Raw genomic sequence first — 24,013 nt, forward strand, 5'->3', positions numbered from 1 at the left:
CTCACATGCCAACTGCTTAAAATTTTGAATGAAACCGTCCGTTTTTGTAGGCTGAGTCACATATTTTCAGAAATGGAAACCAACTTAGATACTTATATATTATTTCTTTAAATTTGACCCTTGTTGCGAAGTTAGCCGGCACATGATTCGTTTCTATTGTAAGTTTGTTTGATCAATATTTTCAAAAACAAACAATTGCCGCTCTTATCACAGTACTCGAAGAAATAAGGCTTGTTAAACTATTGCAGCTTTTTAATAAACAAATTTATAGTCATTGAATATTTTTATATAGATACTTTAGTCTAATTAGGCAAACAGTTAGCCTAGCTTTATTTCAATTCCGCAATTAAACCGTTAAAAGATAATTTATTATTTTCATTTTACATGTGATTGATTCGGATTTAGTAATTATATCAAACATTAACTCATTTTATGGCTGTTTCGTTTAACTTTTATTGTTTAGCTGGTATTATTTATGAAATATTAGAACTAAGATGATCTAGAGAGGTTAGAGAAATATCACCTTATCCAAAGCTTTTTAAGGTAGGTACTACTACTACACACTGTTATACCTACCGATTATGATACACGGGTAGAACCAATACACTCAGAAATACCTATTAATTTCAGATGCTTGATTTATTTCAGTCGTACACGTAAAAACAACGTGCAAATAATGTGCCTTTCTTGTTGTGAAGGGTCATGTGGTATAAGATCATTAATACGTACTTGCCTAAAAATAATATTATTTCTTAGAGATGTATGTAAATAGTAGTGACGAAATTAATAATTACAATAAAATAACTGAAATAGGAAATCAAACAACAAATTCACGCCTGAATGGATTAGAATGCCAAATGTATCGTGAAGGAAACTTTTATGAAATAATTTTACAGGTAAGCTAAAGTTGCACAATGTAATAACAATAATTACCGTAATTAAAATCAATAATTCTTATTCAATCATATTTCCATAATTACATAAATTATACGATCAGAAAATTCTGGCGCGGAAGTTACAGATCATTTACGAACCCACCTACTTAGAACATGGATGTAATACTTGTTCATAGCAGTATCGGTTATACTATGTACTTAGATTTTGTAAGGGTCGAAAATAGATGTATGCGGACTTTTTTGAAGTTACTCGCGTACAAACTTTTTGGGTTTCCTGGTCCTTTTCATAGCTAATATTTACAATTTTATTGTATAACGTATACATACCTTATACTAATTATTATATAATCAAAAAATACATATTTGAGAAGACAGTAGTTTTTGTAAAAAGTAATGAAACTGAAATAGGGTTTTAATATTAAAGTGTTCTGTGAGTTTTGAGCTGTGACAATATAATGTCCGTGGCAGTTATAACCGTCGTTTGTTTAAACGTGCCGTCATGTACTCCATGGTGTTATTTTCAAGGCTAAAGGCATTAATATGCAGAAAACAACACCGTAACCGACGCTTCGTGACATATAAGCATATGATCAACCATACGTTTGTTGTTGGATACCATAGATTACAAATACGGACGATATGGCGTAATTCGAGGAGATAAAATGAAACAGTATTCCAGGTAATGTAAACCGCTTTAATTAAATGTAATCAATATTGCTTAATTGAATTAAATAAATAAAATACATAATATACTAGAATATGCAGCAATTTAAGATTATAATATCTACAAAAAATATTGATACACAAGATATTTTGGCTATTATTTAGTATGAAAGCTAATTCGGGGATATTTTGTATGAAACGTATTATTTCAAACTAAAATAATTCGTAATCTCATTTATAGTTTGTACACCAAAACGTAGAAAGAGAATTTTCCTAATTCCCGCATTTTTTTTGTCACAAACAGCTTAATCAGTTTTAAATATGCTAAAATAATTACTTTATACGTCTTCATCCTTTTTTTTTCTCTTTAAATAACCACATTTTAAGGGATATCGGATATAAAAATTTCTACAAATATTGTTATTTTTATTTACTTCAAAAATTTGAATTACTTAGTGAGTTTCCCTAACGAACTTTGTTAAAATAATTATAATATGATCGAATTAGGACAAAACTTATTAGCACTGAAATAAATACAATATATTATAAGCATATACGCAAAATATTTGGCACTATACCTAAACACGTTAACGAGAGACTCTTTAAATTGACATACTGAGAAGACCCATTGCAAATAAGAGATCTCTTCCAAAAATAAAATATATCTCCACAGAACAATACACTACTTAAGATTACAGCACTAGACAGATGATTAACAATATTTACAAAGATTACCAACAATTCACTAGATCCCATTGGAGTTATTTTCCCGCTCATGTAGAAACTGTACACGTCATTTTTTTTATATGAAACGTATGAGTCCAATAAATAACACATTTTAAAGATAGAATAAAAACCGCTTTTTAATGATAATAATTGTTGCATTTGATCCAATAATACGGTAACACTTTTATAAAAATCAAGATCATTCAAAAACAAAACGCTTAATACAAGCGACGGCAGAAAATAATAATTGCTTTCTAATGCCTGCAAACTAAGAATCATTCGACATTATCGCATTTATTTAAGTACTTCCTTTGTTAATTACAATAAGCTTCAGAAATGGTCAAACAGAATACAAAATCACGTCTACATTAGTCTTGAATGAGTTGTTCTCTGCATTAAATCTTATACTAACACATATGAATTACACGAAATTGACACAAAACTTTTTTACATTAAATAACAAAATATTTTAAATATAATAATGAAGAATATTCTACAACAAATATTCGGTACTGGTTTATGTATCAGTTGTACTTTGGGTTTTATTGTTATAACTACGTGACTGAAGGCTATAATGCAAAAAATGTGTTGGAAAAAATATGTTTTTAAAGATTTTTTTAGTATATTTGAACACTTACAATTGATCACATCTTTATAAACTACGATGGAGTATTAAAAGGCAAACATTAATAAGGTAAGGCATATCATAAAGATCTAGTCGCGCTTGTACATTATTAACATCTAAAAATTTTGTTTTGAAATAATTACTAATATTAAGTATATAGATATATCAAATTTATATATTTGTCATAAAAAACATGCATATAACAGAAATATGTGAGAAGTGACTAGAATCAAGTGAGAAAATTATAGCGGAGTTTTAAGATTTGATTTTTTTATATAATATGAAATATAAGAAATAAAAGTATGTAAGAATGTAGAATAATTAAATGTGGTAACATTATTACTAGACGTGTAATGTTCAAATGCAAAATAATACATTATTATCAAACCACACTAAATTTTCGTCGAATACGCGAACTTTTGTTTATGTTGATTTCTATAGATTTTACAGTACAGGGACCAGCCCTTCACACTAAACACCGATGTTTACAGATATTGGTCGCTCATATTGAAATACCTACTTCTTAATCACAAGACAAATAACAAATAATTCTAAGTCAGAGCACCTTATAATTGTAGAGATCACCGCATATTTCTAGATGAATCGAGCCGCCATCACATGACACTCGCAAATTTACAATGAATATTTTACAGTGATATTAATAGGTACATATTGACAATTTACATAATATAAAGTACAAATAAGTTTCGTTTAAACAACAACGAGGCACGTCAGCAGTTCGAATAGCAACGATCGTTTAAAAGAAAGACGTACAAACGAAGAGATAATTCGATTCGACTATTTAAAATCGTAAATATTTAATACAAAATAATATATTCTGAGTATTCATTTTTACTTTTAGAGAGCAAATACAGACTCATCGCCGAAACAATAGAGGAGCGGTCGCTACACGTCGCTCTCGCCGTCCGTGACGTGCGCGGGCTGGCCGAAGTTCCGGGTGATGGACTCGCTGACGGTGCGGATGTTCGCCAGGTAGCGGTGCGCGGGCTCGTCGGAGTCGTAGATGGCGCTGAGCGACTCCAGCGACACGAGCGCCTCGGAGTCCAGCAGGCGGGACGAGGCGCGCGAGGACACGTCGTCGTCGCGGTCGAAGTAGCACGAGTTGACGTCGCTGAGCGCCGCCTCCGCGTCCGTCAGCCCGCCCTCGTTCAGCATGGACACGTTCTCCAGCGCCGGGTCGTCCGTCGTGTAGCCCGTGCTCTCGGGCTGGCAGCCGTCCGCGTCGCCCTCGCCCTCCGAGCACGACGAGCTCCATTCGGACTGACTCTCGCCGTAGATGCCCATTTCTCTGTGGCTAGAAGTGGTCACCTGCGAGAAATGTTGACGAAGCTCGTAAATGGTGACCTAACATAAAAAATATACTATGATGAAATATATGACAGTTTTACCCGGTTGCGTAGTCTGTCCTGTACGTCATTCCCTGGTTTTTCTTTTGATACAGCTTCCATTTTTCTAGAATTCGGCGCGCTGTTGAAAACGTTTGCACTCGTTACAACTTTTTGTTTGTAATTATTGAACATGTGAATAATGGTCTGCACTCACGAGATACGCTCGGCGGAGTGCGCGGGCGACGGCAGCTCCACGACGACGTCGGTGGGCAGCACGCCGGGGAAGTCCCCGGGCGGCTTGAGGGGGGAGGGCGCGGGGCGGGCGCGGCCGGGGCTGGCGGGCTCGTGGCGCGCCAGCTGCGTGATGGCGGCCAGCCCCACGGCGTGCAGCGGGCTGCTGTTGTTGTTGTTGCAGTTGCGAACAGCCTCCACTGACGAGTTCGTCGCCCTGCGATTAATAAAAAGGTTTAGTGCTACTAACTGTAACCTGAATTTGCTTTTCCTATACGTCATCTGCGGACAGACATAGATTTATATTAGTCATTCTTTCGAAGATCAGATGACATACCTTTTCGAAAGTCGTAAATACTCAGTCGTTTATAATTTTACTGAATACTAATTGAATTGGATTCATACCTTAATTCTAATTTTAAGTCCTTTCTCTCGACCTTTGGCGAATTGATTTTAATTAAATTTTTATCATCAAGCAGCCTTTGTATTTCTCTCTCGAAAGGCGGTACACACGCGACGTCCGAAGGGCTCCGCTTAGTGAATACTTCTCTTGTGTCATGATTTAAATGTTTTAAATTGTTCGGGCGGCTACCCGAGCTAGAAAAAGAACTCGTTCTCTGTGTAAGGCGATGCGGTACGTCCTTTTTGTCCGTTTGACTGCAACCGTCTCTTTTCACAGAGGTCTGGAGCATATTAATTATGCTCCTCTGTATCTTCTCCCCCTCTTTTTGAAAATTTAAACTACCTTCAATGATTTTTCCGTCGAGGGAGGGCTTCTTGTTCATTTTGTGTTTTGCGTAAATTTCATTAATTATATTAGGTGTCGGTTTATTTAGTCGAATAGGCGGGTAGTCGTATGCGGTGTTAGGATCAGTACGCTGAGGTCTTGGGGGAGGCAGCCATGGCGTCGGTCTAGGGGGTGAGGGGGAAGCGTCAGTGGTCCGAGAGTAGCTCTCGTCCGAGGAGCTCAAACTCGGAGAGCGCGTAATTGAGCTCAGTTCATCTGCCGAAGAATGGACCCGCGGACTTCTCGCTAGAGGTAAACTCTCACTAGATCGAGGTCTAGGCAGTCTGGTCGGAGGTCTTCTTTTATGAACAGTGGGAGGGCGGGGCTCCTGCGGTCGTGGCCAGGGTGGCACTAGCGCTCGAGGAGGAGGCCAACGAGGATTGCCATTGATCCCGTGCGGTGGTGGAGGAGGGGGTGTATCTTCGGACTCCTTATTTCGTCGCCCTTTGCTGCCTTTGTGATTATTTCCGTTATTTTGATGACCATTGGAGGGAAGGAGAGGCTCATTTTCCCCAGCCACTGAAGATTCTCTAACAGGTGGTAGTCTCGAAGGTTGCGCTGCAGCTCTTCTTGCTGAATTTTGCAACATTGCAAGTGGAGTAGCGACACCGCCATAAGCCGATGGCGGATTTTGCGGTTGACCGTTTGAAGAGTTCTGCGTGTTGCCGTTAGACGGTGCCCTATCCGTTAAAAAGTAGGTGGTCATTTCACCTTTTCCTTTTACTTTGACTTTACCTCTGCACACAAACTGATAGGCCATGTCTTTTAAAACCTGGAACACTTCTTCGGTGACTTGAGTGTGGTTCGGTAAGCCCGTGGAATCCATTCGAGACGCCACATTAACGGTATTGCCCCATATATCGTATTGAGGTTTTCTGGCACCTATCACACCGGCGACAACAGGTCCGACATTGATACCTGTCAAAAAATATTTTTTTTATGTACATGGAACCTTATCAACATAATGGTTATTTAATTATGTTATTTATACTTACCAACACGCAGCATAAAATTGTTATATGAGTTATCATTGATGTCTTTGAGTTTATCTCTCATTGCAAATACGAATTCTACTAGAGTTGCCATATGTTTCCGTGTGCTTGCGTCGTCAGACATCTTCTTATCGGGAATGAGACCAACGGCTGCCATATACGTAGAACCTACAGTCTTAATTTTGTCTATAGCATCGAACCGATCTTCGCCTAACAACTGCAATGAGAAAATTAAAATATAGTAAAAAAAATGATGTAGGTTTTGCTTGATAGGCAGCAACTTATCATTTTTAATTCTTAATGTGTGACGTATTATATATTTTTTCTATAATCTATTCCAACCACAAGAGGACAAAACCCAGATGAACAATAAGATTAAATTGATGCGATATAATTGGTCGAGATCTAGAATAGTCTTTGATATTCATTATGGATTCGTGAAACTATGGCGTTTTAAACGTCAAAGAAACTGTTATCGGAACTTTGGGTGTAAAATTAAAGAGGATATAAGTAGTTAAGTGGAATAGAGTATGTATTATAAAGAATGAAATAGTAATCAAGGATTTTTGATATTGCAAAATATAGTTGCTATTTGTAAATCTCATGAAATACGTAAATCTAAGGTTTATTTATCTTTGTTCCTTCTTGGAATCGACTATAGGACGCATAGCTTTCCATATCTTGCCTCATCGAAATCAGCAATAATTTCGTTCAGCAGCCGCAAACACTCCATGCCCTGGTTGTTCCCATCCAGCTCCATGTAGAACTCGTGGTAGTTGGTGATGGACGCGAATACTACGCCTACGCGCTGGTATGATTGGTGGTATAGGTCCTTTGGAACAATACATCATGAAATACATTTTCAAATTAAAAGTAACAGGTTTTATATGTTTTATAACATTATAAAACTTGATCCTGTGTTAAGTAACTTATACGATATATCAGCATTCCACCGTGCTATACAAATTATGAAAATTTCCTTCATCGCTGAACAAGAAACGAGAAAAAACAGTTGTTATGTCTGACTTTGAAACCACGATTTTAACTCTAATTGACAATTTATTGGACTTATTAAAATATAGTTACCATATTAGTTCTGAACTGATTGTCTAAGAAATGTGTGGCAACGTGTGCTGGCAATAAATTGAACAGTATTCTCCTGTTTGACGCCTGAAAAAGAACAGATACACAATGCGTTAGGATGAGTAATTTACCTTCAATAATTATTATCAAATCGGATATTTTATATGATTAAGCCAAAAAAAATCATTTTTGTGGGTTTATAGTGATTAAAAAAAACTACTTTCATGACTGTATGTTATAAAGTACAAAATAGTAAGTATTACAGAAATAGTTTAAAGTCTTTAATGTGTTAAAATTATTCATATAATAACTGGTGATGCGCTGATACATATATGGTTTAAAGGAATAAAAAACGTTGGACGTTTGGTAGCATCCTTCAACTCACTAACTCTAATGAACTATAATGAACTCTTTCACGCAAATGTCTATAACGTAAAATAATTAGTAAGTAAAAAAGTTGTATTTAATTTACCTGTAAGGCGTCCATGTCTCTTTTTTCATCTCGCGCCTGCACCTGCCAAAGAAAGTCGAGCCTAGCCGTCCATTCAGTCTGCCGAGCGTGCAGGAGCACCGCCAACGCTAACGCCAGTGTCCACGCACACGCCACGTACGCAGAACCAACCGATCCAGATCTGAAATTGAGGCATACTTCATATGAATTTAAACGTTAAATTTCAAGTTCGTCAAATTTAACATACGGACATAAGGGATATTTTAAAAGAATGAGTTGACAAATACTCACTCCGTCATGAGATCGTAGCAGTCGAATAAATGTTTATGGTAAGCCAATATCACAGTTACGTATCCAGCAGTCATCACAGCCAACAAGATTCCCTTCACCAATATAGGTAGTCGCAGGAAGACGGCCACGGCGAGCATGCTGACACAGCACCCGAGCGTTATGTACAAAGGGATAGGACACGCTCGGTGGTCGGAACTACTCCACAGCGCGGCCGAGACTTGGTCGGAAGTTGAGCGAATGTCGTCCATCGTTATGTTCTCGGTTAGATTTCTGCATACGTTGACTTCACGGCATGTTATCTTAAATTGAATTTTAAGTATGTAAAAAGTTGTGCACAACACATTAACAAAGTTGCTATAAGAACACTATTTCTTGAAATAATAACTGCTTATTACTTACAACATTAACTTGACCCACTGCATAACCAAGAACAATGGTGAATGTGGTAATTGCATTTCTGAGCGCAAATGGTCTTGACACATCGCACGGAATAAGCCTCAGACGCGCTGCGAGTGTCAAAGCAAGCACGGCGGCAGACCACGCAAAGGCAGTCACGAAAAGTAGTAAAAGTATCGTCGTGCGCGGTAAAATAGCAGCTTGAAGTGCTCCTGCAGCCGCTAAAGCACCTAATGCGGCACTGAGAGACCCCGCCCATCCGCCGTCTGTTGACGATCGGTACTGGAATAAATAATTATGCACATATACATTTTATCTGATACAATTACTGCTACCGTAGTTGTTTCTTAAATAGTAGGAATTATTGGGATAATTTTCTTACCTGTGCTTCCTTATCGACGTCTTTAAAGCAGAGCGTGAGGAGATGTACGTGAGTAGCCTTCTCCCGATGCACGGAGCGCGCGTCTATCGCCTGCGCTAGGTACTTGTTCACGCGGTTGGTGGGCTGATGGTACACAGATGAATGACGCTTTTTCAGCGGCCGCTTAAACTTCTCCGTCACTTTATTCTGTATAAGAATGTTTACAGTTCAAAAATACTAATAGACTTGTTTATTGCTAATCGTCTCGATACATCGGTAGGGGATCAGATTCGGCAGGGAGTGCGTTATTGCGTTAAACATCGAGGGTCAGACGTGAAGGGACCGAATACACTCAGGGCCCACAGCATGCCGACTCCATGCTCCACTTAAACTTTGAACTGACCTTGGAAATAAAAGTTCCGGAATCCGAAGCAGCATCACATTATTAGAATAGCAAAATATAATGTACAAAATATAGAGACATCAACGAAGACATTTAAGACACTTGAGAAAAGAGATTCGTGGATAAACCTTTGATGATTTGAAGGTTCTTATAGGAATAAAATTGATTAAGGCCATAGTAATAACTTATCTTCCATGGTATTGTGGCTGTATGGTCTCTTATATTGATAATTTATTAATCACACCAGATATTAAAATTATTTGTTAGAGTAACATGCAGGTTAGGTCGTAGGTCATGCCATGCCATGCTAATTGAGGTAGCTAATTGGGATAGCAAGTGAAACACATTTCAGTGCGTTCGGCTTTATTCTCAAACAAAATGTAATAAAAACAATATAAAGTAGAGTTTCACAATTTTGAAAGAAAATAAGTCCCAATAAGAAAATAGTGATAGTGTAGGTTTTGAGTGCTGGCGTTGCTCTTTGCTTGGTCTTCAATTCACCTGATCGAGTTGACATTAGAAAACAAAAGTGCGAACGAATATTCGCGGGGTGCGACCCAAGAACATAAATAAGTTCCTACATCGTTTTTTGGGATATTTCGTGTCACCTGGTGAATGGTGGAAAACAATAATACACATGAACAACACTTTTCTGCGCTTACTGTTTCAGCGGGTTTTTGCTGTGGAACTAATGTCCAAGAGCGGAACATCTGAAAAACAATGAGCAGACGTCCCATGTTAGTTGTTGCAACTCGAGAGCTTTACAATTATAAAATGTTTAACTTGACATTAGGGAAAAGAATTTATAAATGTGCTTAATCAGGGATCAAGTAAAATAATAGGAGCAAAATAAAAACACGTATTGAGTAAAAAGGAAAAGTGAAACCTGAACAAAACAGCAATTTATTGTGTGGAAGGAGAATTTCTTTGCAACATCGAAGAAAGTATCAGATTTTGTGCAACTCTGAATATTTTCCCAAGATTTTTGGGCGTCGACAAGAAGGCTGTGTGAACTTATGAGGTAATTGTTGTTTAAACTTTTTAGTGCGAAGCAAAATATCTTAAAAACCCTCGCAAAATATTTGAGTGCTGTAAGAAAGCTTCGGATCATAATTTAAAAATTCAAAATAAGCAGTAGATTAAATTCGAAAATCACACTCAAAAACCATACTAACTACTAGAAATACAATAAGCGATGTTATCATTTATTGCGCAAATGAAACACATTGATGCAATGCATTTCATGTACAAACTTCTTAAGCAAAAATCTAAACGCTGTAGTCATATGTTTTTCTTTAACATCCCAAAATATAGTCTAAAACTTTTTATTTTCGAGTAATTCTATTGACCGTAAAACATTTGGTCTAGCTCTATCAACAAGCTCATATAACTAATGCGCGTACCATTCGCGCGGTTTTTTATGTATCAAACTTAATCTTGCAATTTCATACGCCTTTTCTAAAAATTACTCCATATGCAAGACTTTACTAAATATAAAATATTTCACAGTTATCCAGCTGGAAACTATGAAGTCATATTTTCTTGCATATCAAGTGATAAATATTCCCACTATACGGTAGTACGTTTTTTTTAAAACAATGCATTTTTAGTCATCGTCCTCAGATTGAACGGAAATCACGACGATCACGAACAGTAACGCTAGCACGTGTCTCCCGTATAGGTGAATTATCGAAAGTGCTGTTAAGGAATGCGAGGCGGCATTGCATAGTGAGATAGTATCGATGGCAGGCTATCGGTGGACCGTTGCGTGTGTGCGGAGGGCGTGGTGCTGCATGACGGCGTCGAAGGTGTGGTGGTGCGGGGCGGAGGCGGGTGCGGGGGCGGCGGCCGCGGGGCCGGAGGCGGGCGCGCTCACGTGCTCGCCGCGCAGCGCCGCCAGCCGCAGCGCCTCGGCCGAGCCCGGCTCCGCGTGCAGCGCGCGCCGCAGGTCCAGCACCTGCCAACCCGACCCACACGCTGCGAACTGCTCGTACGCGCTATAGCCGTCCCACATTAAATAAATATTTTGTGTGGGCCACAGAGCGTAGTGTACGTGCTGCGTCTACGCACGAAATTTCACTGACACGAGAGCGTAACGACATATTGTTTCACTTGTGTTATAGCTGTTGTTACACCGACGATTTTTTTTCACACAATGTTACATGTTTTCACTTTATAAATTAATTAATTGTTTAAACGGGTTATTTGTGTGGAATAATCATTATAGTTTAAAAATTAAAATAAAAAAAAGTAATATAAAAAAAATAAGGAAATATTTATAGGTAAAAACTTAACTCTATTTTTTTTTGTTTCTATTTATTAAATAAATATTGTATACATGAAAACTTAAAAGGCAGGACCGGTTTTCATAAGTTAGGTTTTTTTTATATCTTAGATCCCTTAGAAACGTTTTAAAGATTAAAACGCCACGCCATAAAGCGTAGGCAATTCTATTTCAGAATTTTCATTTTTTTTGTGTTTGTATAATATTAAAAGCTCAATGCTAACAAAATACTATGTAATGAAAAGCAGTAAATAAAACACAAAATGCGTTTGTGCTTTTCTAAATATCTAATCTTGTATATTTTCTTAAATAAGTTTTCTCTTAAGACGTTAACAATGAAATATAAACACTCTAGGTAAAGAACAGACACCATAAAATCGAATAAAAAGAAACGGACTTACCTTTGAAGTATTGGTGTAGTTCACCGAAAAATAATTATTGTCACTCAATTGAAAACATCTGGAGAGAAAGAAAAGGCGTGGACATCGACCTCGTATTGTTTAGCCATGTCCAGTAAAGTGCGAGTCGGTTTATATAAAGTCGGAAACGAAAGTGAAGTGTTTATTTTTATAATATAGCAAAAACGTGAACTTGTAGATAAACGTGAATTTGGGACTTTTTATCGCTGTTCCATAAGTTGTATATACCTTTCTGGCAGCGTTAGCTTTTAGTTCTTGAGGTGAAGCCGCCATGTTGGAAAATGGTACGTCCACGTTGAATTTTATGGAGTGCAGAAGTTGAACCACAACATTTGATACATTTTTGAATGATAGCTTTCGACGTGACCCAGATCCCAGTCCTACCCCTGCTGTTAGACACATCTGAAAATATATTACATATTAAATATAGAGCAATCCTTTATTACAATAAATATATAATTGAAATAAACATACTTTTCTTCTTCTAGGTGGTGGTATAATAAAGTACGTTTGGATTGAATGATCGCGCAAGTAGGCGTTGCGACTAGCACCATGTCCTGGCTCTACCTCGTACGCTCCTCCGAGACATTCCAATGTAGCCTGTGTTATATGCACTCGTCTGAAAATATAAACAGGAGATAAGAAGTAAATCGTGTTTTATCACGGGTTAAGAATTTATATCAATATCGGTAACTATTTACCCCGGTTCGCCCCCAGCTTCCATGTTGTTGGCAAGTGTTACGTCATTGGACCAGACATCGTATTGCCATTTACGAAGACCCAGTACTCCGCAAAGCACGCGTCCAGTGTGAATACCTACTCGCATGTTCAATTGTACATCGGTCGCTTCAACCACTGACCTGTAACAAAAAAAAATAGATATACCTATTGTTAAGGTAAAAATCACTACTCCCGTTAAAGAGCAGGATTTGGAGCTTATGACATATACGGGTTTCCGAGCGAGTATTCTTCATTGCCAATATAAAATATGCAATATTATATTGAAAAAAAAGAAAGTTTTGCCAATAAATTGCAAAAACAACGTAGTAGAAGAAATTAATGAGATCCCGGAATGTATTCGTGTAATTTATTGATCGCTTAAGAGAACAAGGTGGAAACCTCGCCACATGTTACAAAGGAATTTGTAAAAAATCAAGTTAACGTTAGAAAAATAACGACGGCCATTATCGTATGTCTGGCGGATTTAACGGACATTAATCAGAGATTCGCGCTATTGAGTTGATAAAACCGGCAAGACAAATAGTCAATCTCTTGGCAACACCAGTATCTCTTCAATTTAAATGTCGAATTAATGTACGAAAATATCTGATGTAATTTTCAGTCAGAGTTTACTTATAAGTTACGAAGGAAAATATAAATCCTCACATGTAACCAAACAACGGGTTTTGATGATTAAATATATACTCGTGGGTCGCCCGCGAAACTTCTATGACAGGTTTTGTTTTGATTTTATTTCATTGTAAACTGCAAGTCACTCATCTACATTTAGCGCACACAATGATAAAGCCTTATTTAAATGTATTTTTTTCTTATACAGCCGTAGCACCGCTCTCTAAACGGCCAGTAACTTTTTTCCGCTCCCTAAAATTAATTCGTTGTTAAATTGTAACAATTTAGTAAATAGCAATGAAGAGTCCTCTTTTTTTTTTTTGCACATCTACGGCTGGAGCTATTCAAAATGAGACCATAACCGATTTTTTATGTGCAGCTGTCGTCCCATAATCACTGGGACAAAAATCGGCTTGCACTATTAATATATAAGATGATTGATGGATGAAAAAGAGCAAGAGAGTTTTCCGTCGGTTCTTTTAGATACAATGAATGTTCTAAGCCGGTTTTACAAAAAAATCAATCGTACTAATATTTTTTAAAATAACGATTCAAATATTATCGTATTAAAGACACATGTACCTACGTTGCGCTCATTGCGTTAAATTTTCACGTATAAAACTATAATAAATCAATATGCGGAACATTGAGACAGAGAAAAAATATAACTATAAATATATAGACTAGAAATTTTGATATTGTTTTTATGAATAAAAGTAACTGAAAAAAAAATTTAATTTATGAACTATAACTATAAATAAGATGTACTATAAGTATGTATGGCTACAGAAATATGGATTAGGAAAATCATAAACTGCACCTTATATTTAACTGACGTTGTAGAGGATTTGCAATCATTTAAAATAAGATTTTACTTCATTATATCTTAAATAATCATAAATAAAAATAATAAATCCAAAAAGTATCGCCAACCGATATCTCCACACGGACTGTGCTAGTAAATACATCTTACGGCGTGATAAACGTTTTTATCTCAATAGTTCAATCACTCTATTCGTATCAAAATAGAGGAGAGCAGAGATATAGCAAAAAAAAAATTACGACCTTTTTACAAGATGGCGACAAAAGCTCAGAGGAAATCTTGGCGATAGTTTCAAGTATGGTTTTTCGAAGCTTCCATATTACATAAAACCCAGCCATCTTCTTCACAGACATTTATATACAACTAGTTGTTGTCCGCAACTTCGCTCTCGTTTTAGGGATAGGTCGTAAAGTGTTATTTATAAAAAATAGCCTATGTCCTTTCTTGGGGTTAAAGCTTGCTTCATACAATATTATAATATTGGTAAAGATTTTATCGACAAATCCATTTATTTAATCAGATATGTTATATGTACCCATTATCTTCCTGCCAGGACTTCATGCACAGGGTGGAGGAGCAGGTGCTAGGTAGCCTATGCGTTAAGTCAGAGTATAAGCTATTTTAAATTAACAAATATACAAAGTTTTAAAGGCCTCATAAGTCGAGTACGTGGCTAATGATGATAAACGATAACAATACGTACAGTTGTGAAGAATAAGAAATATTATAATATAATTTCAAAATAATGCTAACCATATAATTAACTCATATTTTTAGAAATAAATATAATTTCACTTTGTATCTGTTACCTACGACGATATCTATTTTTACCCTTGTAAAGCGATATATTTTTTTAAATTTTTCTACGATTTATGAACGATATTATATTGCATTATTTTTTATCTATATTTTGAATTGTTTGAAGTATTCAAGGGATTATTTTCGATATTTAATCTATTCAATAAAATAAAAATCATTAATACGGTTAACACAGAACAAGTGAAAAATTTACTAGTATTCCTTATTTATTCCATTGTTTGTATTTAAATTTAGCGATCCAAGATGTTATCGAATCTTAAAAAGGGAGTTCAAAATCGGTTCAGAAGCTTTAAAACTTTCGTAAAACGTATACATAAAAAAAAATACAATAAATAAGGCCGTCTTGATAACCTCTTCCTCTTAGAAGTCGGCCATAAGTAAAACCTTTTGCAATTCAGGTGAAAAGTGGAGCAAAAAAGAAATTATAATTTATATACGCGTATTTCATCGCAAATCACTTTGTTCTTAAGAATGTAATAAATTTTCGGCAGAATATTGTCTTTTATTTAATAAACGAAGCTACACCTAATCCACGTCGTGACACGCAATTCTGTATGATTACAAAGTAAGTATACGTATAATTTTCAAATATCTCACTAATATTTTTTGATTAGTTATTTATTTTATTAATTTTGTAAGAAAAAAAAAGAAGCCACGTGAAACCTCTTTTTTACACTTTTATATTTAATTTTACCGTTATGTAAGTCAATAATAACACTATTTTAAAGCTAACTGGGGCTTACAAAATATTTTATGTAAAATTTAATAAGACCAGCTAATAAGCGTTGCAGTGCTTCTTAAAAATTGGCTGTCTTTCAAGATCGATTTTGGGAGTGACGTTTCTATATGTAACGTTTGAGCGAAACGTTTGTGCGAACTCATATGTTATTGTTTATTAATTAGATATTTCATATATTGATTGATAGATATTTTTTACGAAACCTCAATTTATATGAGGTATAAATTTATAACATTTAATATAGATAGATTTTAGTATCTATAATAGATAAATAAATTTAATAATAATAACACGTTAATTGAGCAATTATTTTGATTTAACAAACACAATCACAGAGAAACTAGAGTATCTAGATGAAGTAATAGATAAACAATCGAACCGCAATTTCGATGAAATTCAACAAGCCTGGCTTTCATTAAACAGCGGCTTGTCAGTTAGAGAAACAAGCCACGCTGAAACAGACGTAATAGCAGTTATTTTAATATAACATTCAATTTAAGACCTTCTTACCAGCCAATGGTTTACCGCGGAATATTCATTTAGTTTAAGTAGTTATGGGGGATACTTAAACTTGAGGTTTTGTTAAATCCATTGTTTCACATACTGAAAATGTTTAATTTTAAGTATATATTGATCTTAGTTATGATCCTTTTACCGAACAACTATTTCCAATAAAAAATACAAATATATGAGATGAGGAAGGCTCGAGAATGAAATTTTACTTTCAATTGCATGCGTTTTTTGGTGCCTTTTTATTTGAATAGTTACCACATTCAATGCGCCTTCTATGTTTTTTTTTGTCATGTAATAATAATTACACTGGCTAACTCTACCTTCAAACCATAATAAAGTAGTTCTGTTGGACCCGGACTTTCTTGAACAAACCATATTCCAATACAAAAATAGATTTAGCATGTGATAACTCAGTATTGATCTTATTCAAAAGATAGGTGTTCTTTATTTTTATAAAGAAAATTTCTTTATTAAAAGAAATACGCAATGACCTCTTGTCCTTAACCTTTAAGTCAAGATTAGACTTACATATTTAAAAAAAAACTCTCGTAATCGGATATATTTCGTTTGGTAGCATTAGATCCAACAATCCTATTAGACATTCGATGGATCATTAGACAAATAAATAAAAAAGATGCCTTCGTGTGTGATCTGCACATGTTACAAACAACCCTGCCGCTAGAAATAAAAACACATTTAATTTGTACAATATGCAATTATCGTAATTGTACATTTTAATATTCAATTTAATTTTCTTTGTTCACTTTCCAACCGAATTGAAAAACTGTTTTGGAATGGTTTGACTCGACTAATATTTTTCGTAATTTACTATAAAAGTATTTTAACAAAGTATTTGTACACTATTACAAGCTATTTTTTTTAAATTGTTTAATGGACTATGGTTATTATGGAATGACTCTACTAAGAATAAATTAATAAAACTTAAATAAGAATCAACGAACACTGATTTTTTTTATGATCTTGTATCTTAGAGTGATAAAGCAGATAAAACTATAAACAGCAGCACGAGACTCAAAGGAAATTGGGTTAATTGATCACATTGTAAAACAGCGACTAAAACGTCGTAAATATAAATAAGTACCTAATTAAGATAATTTATTTTATTTTTAAATGAATCCTTTATCACGTTCGTTAAATTTAGATCGCAAAAAATCATTTAATTCAAGAAGGAACATGAGTTTAAGATATTTTGTTTTTCGTGTAAATTTGCTGTTTTAGTATATTTTTTGTCTTCGTCGTTTTTTAAATAGTCTTCCGAATATAATGATAGCTTTAGTTGGCTCCTTGCCTCTTAATAAGTGATAAGATTATGAATTTTCTATTAAAAATATATATCTTTTATTGTTTATTATTGCAAGATAATATATTTTTACACTGATATTAATTTAGATAAAATTTTTACACCGAAATAGTTTGTTATCACTTTACACAATTTTACCAAAATTTATTATTTTTTTTACGTCATTTATTTTAAGTTCGTACCAAAAATACAATGTAGGATAGATTCCATTTTTTGTTCGAACTTAATATAAATAATTCGAAAATTATCATGATGAAATGAACCGTATATTTTTGAGTATCGCATAAGAAATTTGATATTTTTAGCGTAATAAACGAATTAATTCAAATGAAATGAAATTTAGTGTCGGATTATGTGTCAGAATCCTGAATTAACTTTTAAAATACCTTTTCTCAAGGAACCGACTCTACCCATTAACTGTCCAATTGCTGTAAAGCGTATTACATTCAAAGAAGAGGTAGGAAAACTTTAGATTAACATATTCCATGCAATTTTTTAAAAGTTATCTTGTTCTCACTGCCATTATGCACTACAAATACGCAACAAAACAATACCATACTTCACTATTAATATCCACATAAAGTTTCGTTATTAATTTCACATCCATAATGAATACCATAGATAATTCAAAATCTCCACTCGACTATGATGATGAGCTCAGTGTTTAGAACGCGTGCATCTTAACCGATGGTTACAGGTTAAGACCTAGGCAAGCGCCATTGAATTTAAATGTGCTCATTTTGTGTTTATTATTCATCTCGAGGTGAAGGAAAACATCGTGAGGAAACAAGCATGTGTCTAATTTCAATGAAATTCTGCCACATGTGTATCCTGTATATATAATATATAAAGATGCAACATCATATTCATTAATAAATCTCTAGTTAGGTCAAGTTTAGCCGATACCTATGATGAAAAACGGCAGTCAATCTCATGCCAACTGCGCAGGGCATATTATCCACAAGTCCACAAGTTTGTGCAAACTCAGGACCAACAGTTTTACGTGCTTTCCGAGGCACGGGAATCAATACAATTCCAGACTACGTGTTGTTACTGAGAATATTTCGACGGAAATCCCAATATCTTTTCATCGTCCCGACCTAGGGTTTGAATCTAGAACCTCGAGGTCTGTGGCCTTGTATCTAGCCATTACAGCAACGTGGCAATCAAAAGCAAGTCGGTCAGTTTATATATTTGAAGCTTATCAAACATTTTATATAGGGACGCTTTTGACTTACACTTCATAAAAAAACAAATCGCATCTTAAATATTGTAACCGGACATCAGTATTTTGTAATCACGAACCACCAATATATGTATAATAATGTCAAATCTAAATTAGAAACGGTAGGTACGTAATACGTATGAAAATCAATTGGGAATTCAGCCAGGAATTAGTAGTTAGGCAAATGAGAAGTTAATCCAGCGATCGATGTCGGTTTTGCTTCCTAATAATTGGCTCATTTACATCTTGTATGATTCATCAATATACACATATAATTATAAATAATACAGTTGTACTTTCAGAAAATCTATTAAGTTTTTTAAACATTAAAAAACATCACTATTGATGATAAAAAAGAGTTTGATATTTATTTATATTATGGGATTATCTTCGTTACATATATAATTTCGCCAAGAACATGAAAAAAATCATAGTTTTATTGATCGACTATTGCTTTCAATATTGTTTCGCGTATTATTATTTTTCGGTTAACTATAGACTGTAATTTATTTTCCTATGTTTAATTTGCACAAATACAATATAAATAGGAAATACGTGCCTACGTTCACTTATCGGTTATTAATTATACATTAATCAGGGCAAATCGTTTCGTTGACCCGCTCAGTAGCATTACACTAATCCGGCGTTCATTGTTTTCTTGATATGCAAATATTTTTACTTATTTGAGTTAATTAGAATAGTGTATTCTTAATTATGGGTAAATGTGCATATGTTGTGTTCTCATAATATTCTATCAGACGACAATTACATAAAACTAAAATAAATCAACATATTAATTTAAAATATTGTTGTAGTTTATATGTCTCTATAAATTGTTGTCAGGGATATCATATGCAGGTATACGTGACATGTGACAATATACTGATATTTAACAGCCCTTCGACACGACATTGGGTCATAAGCGGTCACGAAAGAGTCCATTACATACTTTTTGTACAAGATAAAGCACGCATATCGATGATAGATTAAAAGTCAGACAAGTGCAAGGCAGTCTCGCCCACCAGGTTCCAAACAAACCCCGAGTTTTTGTTTTCGTCAGTCACAATGTTTAAAAAAATATTGGTAGCTATTATGTTTCTAAAGGTATATATAAAGTTTATAGTATATATAATTTTTACCCATATAAAGTTTCTGCGTGTTACCGACCATCGTAGGATAAGGCAGACGGTGTAGCCTTGATAATAGAGTTCTCCTTCGGATACGGGACCCTAAAAAATCGGCGCAGTTGCGTTTCATAGAATATTTATTATCTTAATATTGTAAGTACGAAAGCTTATGTTTTTGGTTGTTTGTTACTCTTTCACGTTCGAGTGATGAAAAATGCTCGAAAGGAAGATGATGGATTGTAATAAATCTGGCATTAGAGATTTCTAAATAGAAAAGAAAATAAACGAGTGTCAGTAATAGTTAGCTTGACATGCGGAGGCCGTTCGGATTGACATCGACAAATATACGCCCATTATTTTGGCGACATACATCTATTACGTGTTATAAAGTGGAAATGTTTTTGCACTAGCCTTTTTATTAGCTTTTAATATCCTATTAATTTGCAATCATTACATGAAATTTGCAAGTTATACAAACAATGTTTAATTACCAAAAAATATCTTAAATTATCAATTTTTGTAACTCGTTCTAAGATTCTGTCACAAGTGTATATACAAAACGTCATTATACCAGTGTTTTGGTAAAAGTTTCAAAGAGAAAAAAGGCATTGGGATCTTTTATGTTATTAACTTAGTTTTGAAATCCTTTTATACTTCTAAATATGTATATTAAGGTACTTATATTTTGCAGAACGGTCATTCTATCTTGAATCTTATTCCGATTACCGATTCACATTTATCTCCGTTCCCATGACGACAATAAACTCATGTTGTTTATCAGCTTTTCCGTAATGACTAGAGTTATGAATGTGATAATCGAAAATCTCAGTTCTAGGCAATTTGAATGTAAGTTAAAACTAAAATTTGTATAGTTGATTTTTCACCAACCTTGGGAGCTAACATGTCATGTCCCTTGTGCCTTTAGTTACACTGGCTCACTCACACTTCAAGCCCAAAGACAACAATACTAAGTATTGCTGTTTGGCGATTGAACATCTGATAAGCCCTAACACTTAACTAAAGGAGATGGAAAATTATAGCTAGATAATCCCGCTGTACACTTTTAACATAATTAATTTAGCCGGAATGATTTGCGTTCAATAACGTTTATAAACTAAGGCTTATATTAATATCCTGTTCAAACAGAGATAGTAATTTTAAATGTAGGGCAAATCCCTAGTCGTTGCTATGTCCAAACGCAGCGAGGTGTTATGAATGAGCTCATTGGAGCGAACGCAGTATCCACACAGCAAACGTTAAGAGAAACAGGCACATGTGTGGTATCTGTAAGCTGGATATGCAAGTAGTTTATATGTTATCACTACGAACACTGCAACAGTTTACTTAGAGCCGAGTTAAATATTTAATATTTATATAAGAAGTGCCCACGGCGCTCCATATCTAGTTACAAACACATGCGGTCATTATAATATAAACATAATATTAACTAATATGTTTAATAAATAATAATCTATAATTGGATAAATTTAATATTAAACAAAATATTTTTTAAAGCATTTATAAACAGCCATTAAAATTTGTGTACACAAATAATACAAGTAATGACGACCAAACCTTGTCGTCTCACGAGACAAGATCCGATGTTTGTGTTTAATTATTACTTAGACAATATATGTTAAATATTGCTTAACAGCCGTTACTAAATCTACAGCTGCAAACAAACATATCCACAATGGATCACGTCATACTACAGGTAATTATAATACTGAATGAATCGTATATTTACATTATTATTACTAAAAATCCCCGTTCAACTTATTGTCGATCGTCATATTTCAGAAAGACAATGGTAATATGTCGAGCATTTCTCGACAAATAATGAAAATAGAAAGCAGCTATAGATCAATTATTTTTAGGTTATTTTTGTTTCAATGCTACCGACCATCGCTTTCCTCACGGAAGATCTCAAATTAATTACTAAGGTTGAATTATGTTTCGCTAGTCTTTACGATGAATTTAATTTAGTTCAACACGTGTAACAACATTTTCAGTTAGCAAAGTATGTGTGGAAGAACGCAAACAACGAACCAGAGCTCCGCGTGTGGGATCAATTGCACTAAACACAAGACTAACAATATGTAATATGGTGTTGCCCTATATCCGAATCAGAGACAGAATGCTCTCATTGATTTTATCTTTACAGCAGCAATTGTCTCGCTTTCATGTAGATATGTTTTATTGTGAATACTGAAGAGAATATTTTAACTCAAATCGGCGATAGTGCTTATATTTTGCCAATGCCACGTGATGTGACAACAGACTTTAATATAGTACCTATATATGACTACATCGAGCGTAAAAGCCATATATCAAAGGTACAATATTAACATAATCCTTGTTATTTGTATGAAATGTTAGTCAGATAAAGATTTAAATTTGAAATGAGCATCTTTTATCCTAAATATATTGAAAAAATGTCTTTATTTTACTTTCTTAAAGCAGCGAGTCCAAACACGATTTAGAAATAAACAAATGAAACGTTGAAAGCGGACGCAAATACGCAAATCAAAATGAAAAACAAAAAGTATTGTATTATTAAAAGTATCTTAGAATTCGATTATTTCTTTTACAAATATTACATAAACGCGTTTAACATAATATTTAACGAAGTTATAAATGTATATAATGAATTTGGAAATTGGACATCCAACCCGTACACATATGCCGAAAAAAAAATTGTTTGGTCTTCTCTATTCTGTCACAGCAGTGAGCAGCTGTTCCCTCCCGTCCGCCGATTGAGGCCGGCATTTGTTTTTCCGCAAATATTAGATTCCCTAATACGAAACACAGTGCATCAATGTTAATATGCATCAACGCATGTTTGTCTGCATACGTAAGCGAGGCTATTTTTATATTTGAATTTCATGAGCTCTAGTATATACGGGCCAGTGTATTAATTGGCATCTGTCATATTGATAAATGACTGGCTAAATGCATCAGTACGTGTTTTAAAATTTGATTTAACTGAGAGGTAATTTTTTTTCAATCGAATAACAATATATGTAAGTAATTTTAATAAAAATATAAATTCAATACATTAATAATATAGTTTTAAAGTACAATTCGAAGGTAAATTAATAACATATTAAATAATATAAAAAAATGTGTAAATTGTTACTACATGCAACGATTTGAGGCAAAACCATGCTTAACATGATTTCGAATAATGTTTAAGCTTTTTATACAGTCATTACACGCACTATGAAAAGTTATGTAATAAATCAAATAGTATAATGAGTTATTAACATAACATAACACGTACGTAAGTTTATAGACGTAATACTTATGGATATTAGAGTAATTGCGACGCTCGCATCTCGGGACATGGCTACGAATGTTTGTACTGAGATTAACATAAATCTTTATCTGACTATAAGCCGCGCTACACACATCATAAAATGCGACTGTTTGAGTTTCTTGCGACGGGTTTTGATTGTCTATAATTCATATTAATGAATAATTTTAAATAAATAACAAGTGTAAGAACAAACGCAATAATACGGATTCCGATAATGTGTGCGTATATAAATTAGATTATTTGTGTTTGTTTAGCAGCGACCTCTGCAGACATCAGTTTAAATTTATAAATAATAAATAATAATAATAAATATTGGACAACATCACATACATTACTCTGACCCCAATGTAAGTAGCTAAAGCACTTGTGTTATGGAAAATCAGAAGTAACGACGGTACCACAAACACCCAGACCCAAGACAACATAGAAAACTAATGAACTTTTTCTACATCGACTCGGCCGGGAATCGAACCCGAGACCTCGGAGTGGCGTACCCATGAAAACCGGTGTACACACCACGAAATTTACAAGCTATGTTGGTACATGAAGGAACACACGTTATATAAAACACATGTTATATAAACCTTTAGTTTAGCCTTTTGTAATCTACGTAGGTTTGTATCAAAATATGTTTTTTTATGTTACAAAGAAGTTCAATTTACCATGAAAAAAGCTTAACTATATTCTGTAACACACGTTCCTCCTTTCGATAAGTAATTATATATATATTCTAATATACTTTATCCAAGTAATTTTTTACAAGCATTTTTATCTCACAGTCATTTTGCAAGTAAACTAACAAAAGACCTCGTCTGCCTTT

At 34.5% G+C, this 24,013-nt stretch overlaps 1 protein-coding gene across 3 annotated transcripts in view; it reads right to left on the reverse strand.

Annotated features, from left to right (window-relative positions):
- Positions 1–1,569: 1,569 nt before the first annotated feature.
- The window catches only part of LOC113399856 (Ca(2+)/calmodulin-responsive adenylate cyclase), a 94,690-nt gene continuing 72,246 nt past the window's right edge, over positions 1,570–24,013 (reverse strand). The window contains exons 8-22 of one of the 3 annotated variants that reach the window (XM_026639116.2): positions 12,659–12,817; positions 12,432–12,576; positions 12,186–12,359; positions 11,131–11,211; positions 8,873–9,058; positions 8,494–8,772; positions 8,095–8,393; positions 7,825–7,984; positions 7,356–7,439; positions 6,955–7,101; positions 6,273–6,486; positions 4,896–6,195; positions 4,474–4,707; positions 4,320–4,398; positions 1,570–4,239 (exon numbers count right to left, since the gene is read on the reverse strand). In XM_026639116.2, the coding sequence (XP_026494901.1) occupies positions 3,817–4,239; positions 4,320–4,398; positions 4,474–4,707; positions 4,896–6,195; positions 6,273–6,486; positions 6,955–7,101; positions 7,356–7,439; positions 7,825–7,984; positions 8,095–8,393; positions 8,494–8,772; positions 8,873–9,058; positions 11,131–11,211; positions 12,186–12,359; positions 12,432–12,576; positions 12,659–12,817 (3,964 nt within the window). In that variant the 3' untranslated portion in view covers positions 1,570–3,816. Of the gene's footprint in view, positions 4,240–4,319; positions 4,399–4,473; positions 4,708–4,895; positions 6,196–6,272; positions 6,487–6,954; positions 7,102–7,355; positions 7,440–7,824; positions 7,985–8,094; positions 8,394–8,493; positions 8,773–8,872; positions 9,059–11,016; positions 11,212–12,185; positions 12,360–12,431; positions 12,577–12,658; positions 12,818–24,013 lie in introns of all 3 variants that reach the window. The other 2 variants (XM_026639115.2, XM_026639117.2) reach the window with 2 other exon arrangements.

Source organism: Vanessa tameamea, chromosome 8 (genome assembly GCF_037043105.1).
Source record: "Vanessa tameamea isolate UH-Manoa-2023 chromosome 8, ilVanTame1 primary haplotype, whole genome shotgun sequence".
NCBI classification, from domain to species: Eukaryota; Metazoa; Arthropoda; class Insecta; order Lepidoptera; family Nymphalidae; genus Vanessa; species Vanessa tameamea.